The sequence below is a fragment of the Carlito syrichta genome, unplaced genomic scaffold, assembly GCF_000164805.1.
Source record: "Carlito syrichta isolate Samal-C Ts95f unplaced genomic scaffold, Tarsius_syrichta-2.0.1 Scaffold306989, whole genome shotgun sequence".
NCBI lineage: Eukaryota > Metazoa > Chordata > Mammalia > Primates > Tarsiidae > Carlito > Carlito syrichta.
In genome coordinates, this window is record NW_007251085.1 from 4,433 (window position 1) to 17,862 (window position 13,430).

Here is a 13,430-nt window from a genome sequence, read left to right on the forward strand (position 1 = left end):
CAGGAGCAGGCCCTCGTGGTGTAGGCTCTCGCGGCCATGGAGGCTGGTCGATCTCCCCAAGTGTGGATTGGACTGCTAGGGAAGTAGCCAAAGACGGGTAAGATCCCCTGGGAACGTTACCAACCTAAGACAGGGGACAGGCCAGCGCTGCTTGTATTCCCAATGACGGGTAAGGAACGTTTCCGCAAGGGACAACCTAAGACAGGCATTCTCTCGTTCATAAAACAAAAAAGGGGGAGATGTGGAGAGCGCGGCCTGAGCCAAGATGGCACCCGGGACCTCTGCCAAGTCCCATGATTAGGCGCATGATATACCGCCGGGCCCTCCTTCACTGCGCACCGCGCAAGCGCAACGCTGCAGAGCCTATGAACTGCTGACACGCTGGAACGGGACTTGTGGGTGGAGACCAAGGGATATAAGTATGGGACAACGGGGAAGGAGGAAGAAGAAGCTAGAAGAAAAGAGAAGAAGCTGGCATGGTGTAAAGGCTGAATAAACCGCTTTGAGAAGAACACGTTGTTGCCTCCTTCCTGCTGGTCAGGGGTGAGCGACAGAATGCTGCTGTTATGTCAATGAATCAGGGCTCACTGAACAAAATATCAACAAACTAAATGATCTCTCCTCACATCTTCAATGAACAAAGCCCACTCAACAGCTGATTTCCAAAATCCCTCCTCATGTGGCTTCTTCCTATCATTACTCCAATCGTTCTCCTTTTCAGCTTGTGCTCCTTCCTCCCTTGCATTATAAAATTTCTTCAATCTCAATTCCAAAAAATTTAAAATCAAACCATTAACAGTTTCTTTTACAGAGTTACAACCTCCTACCCACCAAGGACCCAGGCCTCAACAACCCAAGTCCTACTGCCTCCTAAACCTTCTCCCCCCATTTTTCATTACAGATATGACTTTCAGGCCTTATTACCTTCAACTCAGGTTTTCAGCATTCCTTGACCATCTTCTTTGTGACAAATGGCTCCTCCCTTTCCCATGCCCACTCGACAACTGGCTGGACCAACTTGCATTCTTCTACCTCCAGGGCACCTTCCAAGACGTCCACCCCAGTGAAATTTTTTCTTTCGGCGCCTTCTTATGGGGCCTCATGTGGCTGGTCCTTTCACTCACCTCACCCAACAATGCCCCCTTCCAGCAGAAAGTAGCCAGACCAATCAATTCCACCCCTTTATCCCTTAACCAAAGAGGTGGGAATGAAAGGCCCCAGCCAGCCACAATGAGGAACGCGCCCTCTCCAAAAGCTAAGCCTAGAGGTGGCCCCCACCTAAAATGGCGCTCCCACCTATAAAGGCACCCGGACAAACTAACATGGAGGCTCGGACAAGGCTTTCCAGGTTCTTCTTCCTCAACAAAGCCCACTGTTCCCACGCCCGTGAAAGCCCCCACCAATCCCCAAAATGCCTCACCTGCTGACCAATAGGTAACCGACAGGTCGCTTTAAATTCCTATAAAACCTGCCACATCCCTGCCTCCACACTGCAGCCTGATTCTCAGGTTCTGTAGCCAGCGCGTTCGTCTCATTGAATCTCTTGGCTTTAACGGGTGTTGAGTCTTACTGCGTGTCACCGTCTTTCAATACTTATAGTTATTAAATTAACCCTTTACACTTTGAATTAATCTTTAGTAGCTTTTGATTAAGATAAATCTATATGATTCCAACATGGATGGCCAGGACCAAAAGGCTGGCACCTTGTTAAATTAAGAAATCAATTTGGGTTCCAGCGCCCTAATATTTACCTGGGGGTTGTTGGGGTGATGGTGAGCCAGTGCCAGGCACTTTAGCACATTTCCAGACCTCCATAAGTGACCACCATTTGTGAGCCAAGTGTCTCTCCTCTCTTTAGAAGAGAGTGCACCAAGTGTTGGTAAGCATGTGGAGGATGTGGAACTCCCATCCCTAGCTCTTTGGAGTGTATGTTTAGGTGATCACTTTGGAACAGAGTTTGGCATTATGTAGCAAAGTCAAACGTGTACAAATCTCAAGATTCAGGAATTTTTCTCCTGAGTATATCTACCTTAGAGAAAATGTGGCATATGTGTATCATTTCATCAACATTGTTCCATCATAATATCTGCCAGTAGCAGAATAACATTAAGTTATACCAATGAAATGGCATATTATATAGCAGTGTAAATGAACTGTAACTACATGTACCAACATATGTGAATTTCAAAATCCAGTGTTGAAGGAAGCAAATCACAGAAGCATGCATACATACTGCTAGATTCTGTTTAGAAAAAGTTCAAAATCAGGAAAAACTAAACAATATATTGTTAAGAGATGCATTTATAATTACTAAAACTATTTTTTTTTAAAAAGGAAATGATTACCCCAAATTACAAAATAGTGGTTACATTCGGGGGTGAGGGGAAGAGAGGAAGAAGAGGGATTGCTCAGAGAACACACAGAGGGATTTAAGATATGGGAAACAAATATTCTACTTTTTTTAAAACCCCAGTAGTGAGCACATAGATATTTATTCCTTAAAATCATTATTTAAGTTACTTATATGTGATTTATACACTCATCTATGATGTATTGTACCATTTTAGAAAAAGGGGGATCAATCAATGCCCAGAAATGAATCCACAAGTTTAGCTAATCCATCATACTAGAAGACAGTCACCTCCCTTGTTTTGAGTGTTCTGCCCTTTTTTTGAACCAAGATGTACATTTATACTTGTTAAATTTTTCTCTTATTCTATTTGGCCCCTCTTTCCTTCCTCTTGTCCTTCCAAGCTGTTCCCAAAGTCATCATCATATCTACCAGTCATGGATCATCCTCTCCAGGAACTGGTATACTGAAATCTCTGAGCTAGCCAGGCTGAGGTCCAAATGGCAGCCAGTAGATGTGACAACTCTTCTGAAAGTCCACCTCAAAACAGCTTCCTTAACACACATACCTCCCTCCCTGCTTCTCCTGAGTTAATCTGTTTATAGCCTCAGTCTAATCTCTTATCAAGGAAGGCATTGTTTCACATTAAATCAAGTTGATAAGATGATGAGAGGGAATATTTTCACCCAAGAACATTGCTACTTCCTGAAGGGGTAAAAACCCTGACAGGGAAAACCCCTGTGGTTCTCATAGGTAGGGCTGATCTGTCATTGCTGATAACATAGGAGGAAGACAGAATAGACTCATTCATTCCTGGGACTTTTGTGAGTAGGTGTGCATTTTTCACATCTTAAAGATTTGCAGACACTGCACTGGACAAACGTCCCAATCCTGAAGACTTTTCCAGGCTCCAAATTGCTGAATCTTCCCTGCTACCTAGAGAGGTTCCAAATTACCTCTGGACAATGGGACACTGGGTGGTTAACCACTGGTTTTCAGTTTTGTTTCTGGTAAGTGATGTTTGACTTCCCATTAATTAGGAAGGTTAGCAGAGTAAGGAGATAGCATGTTGTTAATATTTGTGACGCTATTTGAAAGGAAACAATGCCATGCCAATTATTGGGTTTATCAAGGCCAATGAGTTAAAAAATCTAATTCTAGGCCAGATGAAAGGACAGAGACAAATAATATGCAATTGTTCATGTTGCTAAAGCATGAGTGTTCAGAATTGGGATGTTTTCATTTTCTGTCTTCTCCTTTTCTATTCCATCTTATTTCTAACTATTGCCACGAGCATTGATTTCTCTCTAATTTTTCCTATACTGCTGCCATCAAGATTTCTTAAAGTCATTGAATGTTTGAGATGGAAGTGATCTTACAGATCATCTGGCCCAGCACTGTCCACTAGAAATATATTGCAAGTCACATAATGTAATTTCTAAATTTTCTAATATCTATACTAAAGAAGTTAAAAAGAAGCAGGTGAGATTAACTTTTGACAATATAATTGATTTAGCTCCAAATACCAAAAATTTTGTCCTTTCAGCATGTAATCAATATTGAAAATATTAATAAAATAATTGATATTTTAAAATTTGTACTGTCTTTGAAATCTAATTGTGTTTTATACCAACAGCACATTTCGATGCAGACTAGCCACATTTCAAGTTCTCAGTGGCCATATGTGGGTAGTGACTGGCATTGTGTAGTGCAGTTATAAACCAACTTATTGATTTTACAGAGGAAAATAAGATCCAGATGTTACACAGTAAATCGACAGAAGAGTTGTCTCTCCAACCCAGCCTCCCCATGTTCAGGCCAGAACCCTTTTACTGCCATGTATGTACGATCCCTTTCTTACCCCATTCCCCACTCTCATTCTTTCATTTTGAGTCATGCCTGAGCCTGGAGCTCCCTGTGTTCTTTTGCACTTTTCTAGAACTTCATTCTTTCTGGGGCTCTTTCTCATTTCTCTTGTTTTTTCTTTGGGTCACTTAGGACTGTCCAAGTGCTTTAAGGAAAAATGCATGGATTTCCCCTGGAGAATTGTTTGTTTTACATTTAATAAAAGACCAAGTGCTTATTTAGTCAGGTTATCTCATGACATATTTTAAATACTCAATGCCCTATACATATTTGTTTCTTTTTGCATTATAATGCAAAAAGCACTCATTTCGGAGACTGGGAACCTGGCAAATACTTTTAGTTCTGCTACTAAATGGGTAAGCTTGATCAAATTATTTATCTTCTCAAGACTTCTGGTCCTGGTCCTTTGTGTGCATGGTGGGAGAAGTGGCAAGGGAGCAGGAGATTACTGAAGTGACTACATTTGATACAAATATAAAGGTATATTTAGCTCTTAAATCTATATTGACCTGCATTAAAAAAAATCCCCCTCTTATTTCTGCTGAGGGAGTTCATCACTAATAGTGGTGACTCACATTTAACTCTCTAGCTTTGAATTTCCATCCCCTACCAATTCTGCTGGCATGTTTAGACTTCTCACTAACTCTAAAAGATACTTCTATGCAATATTTATTATCTAGATATCTATCTATTTATTATTTTTTAAATTTATTTTTGAGTAGGAGTCTCACTCTGTTATCCAGGCTAGAGTGCAGTGGCATGCTCACGGCCACCTCAGTCTCAACTTCCTGGGCTCAGGCCATCATCCTTCCATCTCAGCCTTCCAAGTAGCTGGAAACACAGGTGTGCACCACCACACCCAGTTAATTTTTAAAATTTATTGTACAGACACAGTCTTTCCAAGTTGCTTAGGCTGGTCTCAAACCTCTGGGCTCAGGCTATCCTCTCACCTCCACTTCCCAAAGTACTGGGATTACAGGTGTGAGCCACACACTTGGCCAATATTTTTTAATAAAAAATAAATTACCCCTCCTTCCTCCCAGGCCTTTTACTTTACCTCCTTTTTTATTCATAGCGGAAGAAATGACAGTCAAGATGGGGGATGGAATTCCTAACTCCTGATGTCACTGTATTTCCTCATTTGCCTTACCTACAATTAATGATGGACTGACACAGAGTTTTTTCCACATGTCCCTCTCTGATCTGGAAATATTTCTGCTCCCTCTAAATAAGCTTTTCTCCTCTGTCTTCCAAATTCCTGAGATATCTGTGGCTTTCAACTCTCTTCTTCCATTGAAGTCAAAGATACTTCTCTGGAAGACACTCAATTCTGAAAAGGGTATCTGAGCAAAGGAGGCATGAAGAAATTGATTGGTAAAGCTAGTTTGGCAATGATGCAACTCTGTAGCCAGCATTTATTGAACTCTTTCTAAGCATCAAGCATTGCATTAATCACTTTACATGTATTATCTCCTATAAGTGTCACAGCATTGCTATGAGGTAGATACTGTTATTATTCTCATTTTACAAGTGAAGAAACTGAGATTCAGAGATATTAAATCACATATCTGTCTAATATTCCAAAACTATTACATGGTGGCACTAGAATTTGAGCCCAAGGAGTTTGACTCTGATATCACACTTTAAATCATTTTATGCTACACTACTAGAGGTGTGTGAGTGGCCTAGATCTAGGGAATCTGAATAAGCCATGTCCCAAGGTAATGACCCTTTACATGTGGGCTGAGATAGTTCTGATCCATCTCAGGGTGAGGGATGTAGACTAGAAGCATCCCAATGCCCTGGAGACCTGTTGATTTACAGACTATCACCTCCATACTTGGGCTAGAGTCCAGTTAGTTGGTCTCCAAGGCAATGGGCAGTGGGTTCCAAATTTCCCTCTTAGATAATGCAGAGACAGCTTGGGACAAGCAAAAGCAGTCTTAAGAGCTCAAATGAGTCCAAAGCAACAATAGGTTAATTTGAAAAATGACTCATAGTCTAAAAACAGGAAAATGTGTGTCAGGGTGTAATTAAAGAGGCAGACCCATCTGGAATGGTTTAGTTCTTTTCAGATGGGTATTGTTATAGAAGCTAAATTTTTGTTGTTGTTGTTTCTTCAGATATCCATTTATTCACTTATTGCTATCTTTTAGGTGCAGTAGTTTGAATACTCTAGTCCTGGAATTGGTAACTTTTTCTGTAAACAGATAGTATATATTTTAGGCTTTGCAAGCCATACGGTCTCTGTCCCAACTACTCAACTCTGCCATTGTATCACAAAAACAGCCATAAACAATACAGAAATTGTTATAGCCGCACCATGAGTAAGGAGTCTCCAACACACTGAGAGTCAAGTATTGAGTCCTTTAATGCCAGTGGTTGAGAGCAGGCTCACACCAGAAAGAGACTCTCGGTCCCAAATGAAGCAAGCAAGGGGTTTATATAGCAAAAAAACCGTAAGGTGACAGAATTTCAGTTCTGAGTAGGGACCAAAGGGGATTTTTCAAAGTACAGGTTATTAAACCATGGGGGGAAGTGTAAATTACATAGTGTGACAGAACTGTTTCTGGAATATCATAGCCCTCCAAGGGAGGGAAGAGAAAAGCCATAAATCGTGGGACATGATTTATGGCCCACTGGAAAGGTGAGGGTGGTCATACGGAGGAGGAATGATGGGGGAACTGGAAGATAAAATGGAAGAACTACTACAAAATGGAGTTACCTTGGTTAGGTCATTAACAGCTATCTCATTCCCTTCTTTTAGTTGTTCATGAGTCAAAGCGTTGACTCATCTATCATGGACAGAGAGTTGTAATGGGCCCTCATATACATGAGTTTTACAGACGCGATTCATTGTTTAATGAACTGGACCATCCAATTTAATATACAGGGCCCAATGAGCAGACCAAGAAGGAGGAGAAGCAGGGGCCTGGCCAGACCTGTAATTAAAGTGGTTAGCCATGGGCTCCAATCAAATAAGGGTTGAAACCAGGATTTGTTATTTTCTCTTTCCTTTTTTCTTCTGTCCAAATTTTCTCAAACGTTTTGGAGAGTGTTTTTAATGACTCTTGATCTATTGGCATGGAAACACATGATTCCCCTAGTGCTATGCAGAATCCTCCTTGGGACAGGAATAATAAATCTAGACCTCTGTGATTTTGGAGCACAACTTGTGCTAAGGATGTGACTTCGTCATGGAGCTGATCCATGGCAAATTGAATGTTTCCTATGTCTGCATTCATTTCTTGAGCCAGGTTGGATAAATCTAGGTCACTGCGGACTAGGGCTGTGGTGCTCAGAGCTGCTGTCCCAGCTACACTGAGGCCTATTAAGGCAGGTACTAGCAAAGGGGTGATGTGTTTCCAATGAGTGACCAGGAGGCCAGGAGGAGTCGGCAAAAGGGTTCCCTTGGGGCCACTATAAGTATATACCTGGGGAAGTACATGAATGGCAACACATAAGATAGATTCATTGTTTAACTTTTCAATGGTAATACATTTTGTGAGTCTTGCAGAGTATGCTAGCCAAGTGTTGGTAGGGGCCATATGAGCCATGGACTCTGACATGGTTAGAGTGAGAGACAGATTGCAAATGTCAGAAAAAAGAGCCCAAACCTAGGAATAATTTCATTTAATAAAAACTTTGTGACCACAAGTGCAGTTTCGTTTTTTGTGGCAAAAGCCTCCGCCCATACTGAAAAAGTGTCCACAAAAACCAGTAGATATGTGTAACCTGCATGAGGGGGTTTTATTCCTAGGTTTGGGCTCCCTCTTTCCATTGGTTCTGATAATGGTCCTGTCTTTACCTCATCCATAGCTCAAATGGTTAGCAAAACACTAAATATAAACTGGAAGTTACATTGTGCCTACCAACCACAAAACTCTGGACAGCAAAGTCTACTTCCCTTGTTTCTCCGGGGTTCAGTCCCTGGGCCCTGATACCATTTGGTGGTTTTGGTCCTTGTTTTGCATTTACTTGTGCACAAGATGGGCATGTTTCAGCAGCTGTGGCAGCAAGGCTTCTTAAGTCTTGAATGTAGTAGTATCAGTTTAGCATTTCAGCTAATCTAGTACCTCTCAGGTGGGTAGTAGAATGAAGTTGATTTACCAGAGGACTTCCAAGGGTGGTTAAGAGGATGATTTTGGAGTCCTTAGTTATCCATCATTCTGAGGTTTCTTTTTGTGCTCCCACTAGGTCAGCTTGCTCCTCTTCTTCGGGGGTATAGGTGAACTGTTTTGGAAGTGAGGGTACTTGAAAAGTTTTAGTTAGCAGGATAGTGAGGGGCTCGACTGGGAGTTCTGCTGCCTCATGAGCTGCCTGATCAGCTAGGTGATTTCCTGTTGCTCTGGAGTGTCTGATTTTTGGTGTCCTCTGCAATGAATGACAGCTACCTCTTTGGGAAGCCATATAGCCTCTAGAAGGGCTAAAATTTCCTCTTTTTTATTATAAAGATGTGGGGTGCAATTCAGGGTTAAGTATACAAATGTTGATTGTGCAGGTACCCTTGCTGATGAGGTATGCCCTTCCCTCCCCAGCAGTTTCCCTCAGCTGCCAATCCCTTTCTTACAGTATTATAATTGTTCAAGGTCTGCTTATGAGTGAGAAAATATAGTAATCTGTTCTTTGTTTCTGCGATAGATCACTGAGCATGATTGACTCCAAATCCATCCAAGTTGCTGCAAAGTCCGTATGTTTGTCTTTCTTTATGGCTGCATAATATTCCATTGTGTCTATGTACCACATTTTTTAATCCAGTCCAGCTTCGATGGGGAACATGGTTGTTTTCATGTTTTTGCTATTGTGAATAGAGCTGCAACAAACATACATGTGCAGGTATCTTTTTTGTAGAATGATTTGAGTTCCTCTGTGTATATTTCCAATAGGGGAATTGTTGGGTCATATGGAAGGTCAATTTCTAGTTCTTTCAGAAATTGCCACACTGTCTTCCAGAGAGGTCGCACTAGTTTGTGTTCCCACCAGCAGTGTAGAAGCATTTCTTTTTCTCGGCATCCTTGCCGGCATCTATTGTTTGTTTTATTAATGATGGCCATTCTTACTGGGGTTAGGTGGTATCTCAGTGTGGTTTTGATTTGCATTTCTCTGATAATTAGTGAGGTTGAGCACTTTTTCATGTGTTTGTTGGCTGCCTGTGTATCTTCTTCTGAGAAGTGTCCTCTTTGTTTTTTATAGTCTTACCTGCCAAGGTAAGAAGTCCTTTTTCCTTGTAGATTATGGCATGGACATGGAGAGTAGCAAAAGCATACCTGCTGTTGGTAAAAATATTTACCCATTTTCCTGTTCCCCAACACAGGGCCTGGGTTAAAGCAATTGGCTCAGCCTTTTGGGCAGATGTGCTATTGGACAAAGACTGTGACCAGATTACATCATGTGCTGTGGTTACCACCACATGGTTACCAGTCTTGCTGACTCCCTTTATTATCAGACTGCTGCCATCTGTGAACAGTTCAGCATTAGCCTGGTCTAGGGGAGTGTCCCAAAGATTGGGACAGGTGGCTTGAGAGACATCCAATACATCCTCACAATTATGAACTGGTGTTTCTGGATCATCATCGGGCATTAGAATGGCTGGATTGAGGCTCTGAGTAGGAGAGAAAGTTAGTCTAGGTTGGTCAAGTAGGAGGCTTTGATATTGGGTGATGCAAGCATTTGACATCCAGTGGCCAGTGGCTCCCTGAAGTAGGGCCTCTCCAACATGGGGAATGGTCAGGGTTGGGTTTTGATCAAAAGTCTGTTTGTCTGCCTCCTTAACTAGTATAGCTGTAGCACCAATGACTGGAAGACAGAATGGTCAGCCAGAGGCCACTGGGTCCAGCCTTTTTGACAAGTAAGCCATAGGTCACCACCACGGTCCTAAGGTCTGAGTAAGAACCCATTTTGAGTTCCCACTGTTCATGAGTAAACAAGTGGAAAGACTTTGTAAATCTGGGAGGGCCAAAGCCGAGGCTTGGGTAAGAGCTGCCTTTAACTGCTGCAACACTCATTTCTTAGTGGTAGTCCATATTAAAGGTTTTTCCCCTGCTGTGGCCAAATATAGGGGCTTGGCAATTTCTGCAAGTCCTGGAATCCATAACTGACAGTATCCTGCTGCCCCCAGGAATTCCCGTACCTGTTTTTTCAAGGTTGGGGTAGGGCTTCAAAGGATTGTCTCCTTTTGGGGCTGTGGTTAGGGTTTGCTTACCCTTTTTTTCAGTCACTATCCGAAATAGGAGACGTAGGCTAAGCAGAGTTGTGCCCAGGTCCTGGAGAAGCTGCAACAAAGCCTTGGTGCCTTTTAAGCAAGTGTTCAAGTCTGCTGCTGCAAGCAAGAGATCATCTATGTACTGGAGTAAAGTACATTCAGGGTGTAAGGCATGGAGCCCTGAGAAGTCCTGTTGCAAGGCTTCCCTGAAAAGAGTTGGGGAGTTTTTGAACCCCTGTGACTACTTCAAACTGCTGGGAGATATTCATTCTTGCAAAGCCCTCAAGTTTTTGTAACTTTTTTCAGATGTTAGGGGTCACCTGAGCCACAAAAGCCAAATTGATAGCCCAAGCATTTTCAGGTGCCAAGGGATCAAATGGGATATAGGTATGGAACACCTCTTGAAGACATTCAAGGAATACCCCCAGTAATTCCTTGGGACGCTGAAGAATTTTGGTAGTTTTTGAAAGATTGATAGGTTTCCGGGTCACTCCCCTCAGACCAGCTAATAGAATCCAGTGATAGGTATCTAATGCCCTGGACCCTGCCAGGGTATTGAGTTCCCACTCAGGACAAGAAAAGGGAAAAACTTCATTTAAAATTTCTTGACTTTCTTCCTCTGTGCCAGCGGTTGAGGCTAGGACAAACTTTCTAGCCTCAGCTCTAATGTGCTCTCACTCCTCAGAGGTAAATAGGGTTAAAAGGAGCTGCTGGCAATCATTCCAGGTGGGACAATGAGTATGCATGATTGATTCTACCAGAGAGGTCAGAACCTGAGGTTTCTCTGAGAATGGTGGATTTTTAGCTTTCCAATTGTACAAATCAGAGGTAGAAAAAGGAGCATACACAAAAAAGTGTCACTCAGTCTGATCTGCCCCCCATGGAGAGGGAACTTCCTGGAGGAGAAAGAGAGGGGTCAGATCCCTTTGGGATCAGAGGTGAGGGACAAGAGATGGGGAGGGCAGGGGAGAGGTGGAAGAAGTGACAGTGGGTGAGGAAGTTGAATTGTAGGGAGGAGGAAGGTGAGGGCCTGAGTCAGAATGAGAATGAGAGATGACTGGGTCTTCCAGAGGGTCCTCAGTAGGGAGAGGCAAGACAGGATAGAGTTTAGAGGTAGACTTAGAAGGGGCCAAACCAGGGGAAGACAGTGGGGCAGATGAACGTGATGGGAGAGGACAAAGAGACTTGGAGACAAGTATATGGGAAGGATCCTGAGTTTTAAGAGAACATACCTTCAACCACAGAGGGGGCTTTTGGACTAAATTTAACCATTGGTCGATATAAGGGAATTAGGGTGACCAGGAGTCCCCGTGATGACCTTCCAGACAGACTGAGTGAGGTAAACATCCAGAGACCCAGTGGAGGGCCATCCAACATTAAACGAAGGCCAGTCAGTTTCACAGAGGGTCCGGAGCCTGCCTTTTGAGAGGTGGACACTGTAGTCCTCAGTAAATCCAACAGAAAAATTCTGGACTGGAGGGTCAAGAAGCCCATGACTCCATATTGTCAGACCAGTGAAAAAACCAAAACTGAAGTCAGAAACTGAACCGAGACTCTATTCAGTCAACGTCTTGGCCTAATGAATAGTGTCCAAGGGACAGCCTCATTAGACCATGACTCCCTTAAACAGAATGGCCACAAGCAGAATACACTCTTACCTCCTAGGAAAATGCGGACAGACTAAGATATTTTTGAAGTGATGGGAAGCCAGTGGTTGTTCCAACTCTCTCCAGGCCAGATGAGAGGTTATGGGGTCCTGGATCATCTCAGGGGACGCCTCCCCTATAACTTCTCCACCAAGGCAGGGAGAGCCAGAGTGAGGCTGCTTCCCGGGCTTGGCGATCTCACTGGGGCCTCCAAATGTTATAACCACACCGTGAGTAAGGAGTCATCAGCACACTGAGAGCCAAATATTGAATCCTTTAATGCTTGCAGTCGAGAACAGGCTCATGCCAGAAAGAGACTCTTGACACCAAATGAAGCAAGCAAGGGGTTTATGTAGCAAAAAACCATAAGGTGACAGAGTTTCAGTTCTGGGTAGGGAACAAAGGAGATTTTTCAAAGTACAGGTTGTTAAACCATGGGGGGGATGTGTAAATTACATAGTGTGACAGAACTGTTTCAGGAATGTTATAGCCCTCCAGGGGAGGGAACAGAAAAGCCATAAATCATGGGACATGATTTATGGCCTACTGGAAAGGTTAGGGTGGTCATATGGAGGAGGGGTGAGAGGGAAACTGGAAGACAAAATGGAAGAACTACTACAAAATGGAGTTACCTTGGTTAGGTCACTAACAGCCATTTCAAAATGAGTAGACATGGCTAAGTTCCAATACCACTTTATTTATGGTCACTGAAATTTGAATTTCATATAATTTCCGTGTGTCTTTAAATATTCTTCTTCTTTTGATTTTCTCAATCATTTAAAAAATGTGAAAACAAAAAATGCAAAAATAATTCTTATTGGCAGTAGCAGTGGGGGGAGGCAGAGAGGCAGGATTGACAGTAGTAGCAATCTGCCTGGGGAAGGAGGGGCACATCTCATCAACAAAGGTACCTGCATAATTTGTATACCCAACCCTGAATTGTACCCCATGTCTTTAAAATAAAAAAATTGAAAGTTAAAAATAATAATAATAATTCTTAGCTTGCAAGCTGTGTAAAACATGTTATGTGTCAGATTTGGCCGTTGGGCCTTAGTTTGCTGACCCTGCTCATTAGCATCTAATACATGTCTCAAAGTGCTAATTCACTCTGATAAAGTTAGATACTGGCAAGATTGTACTGATTTAAAATGAAAATAGACAAACACAAAATAACCAAAATGACAACACTATTCCCTATCTTTCCTCTACTTCTTATACTCAAATTCCGCTTCATTCCTTGCTATTTTTTTTCTTCCTTTAGGCTGTTTGGCTGGGGTTGAATGTTTTCCTGTTTGTGGATGCCTTCCTGAAGTATGAGAAGGCTGACAAGTACTACTACACAAGAGCAATCCTTGGGGTGAGTATC

General features: G+C 42.5%; 1 protein-coding gene across 3 annotated transcripts in view; it reads left to right on the forward strand.

The window, feature by feature from the left end:
• The first annotated feature begins 3,130 nt into the window (after positions 1 to 3,130).
• The window catches only part of NOX1 (NADPH oxidase 1), a 31,039-nt gene continuing 20,739 nt past the window's right edge, over positions 3,131 to 13,430 (forward strand). For all 3 annotated transcript variants that reach the window (XM_008063669.2, XM_008063671.2, XM_008063670.2), the window contains exons 1-2: positions 3,131 to 3,360; positions 13,326 to 13,421. In XM_008063669.2, the coding sequence (XP_008061860.1) occupies positions 3,316 to 3,360; positions 13,326 to 13,421 (141 nt within the window). In that variant the 5' untranslated portion in view covers positions 3,131 to 3,315. The remainder of the gene's footprint in view (positions 3,361 to 13,325; positions 13,422 to 13,430) is intronic.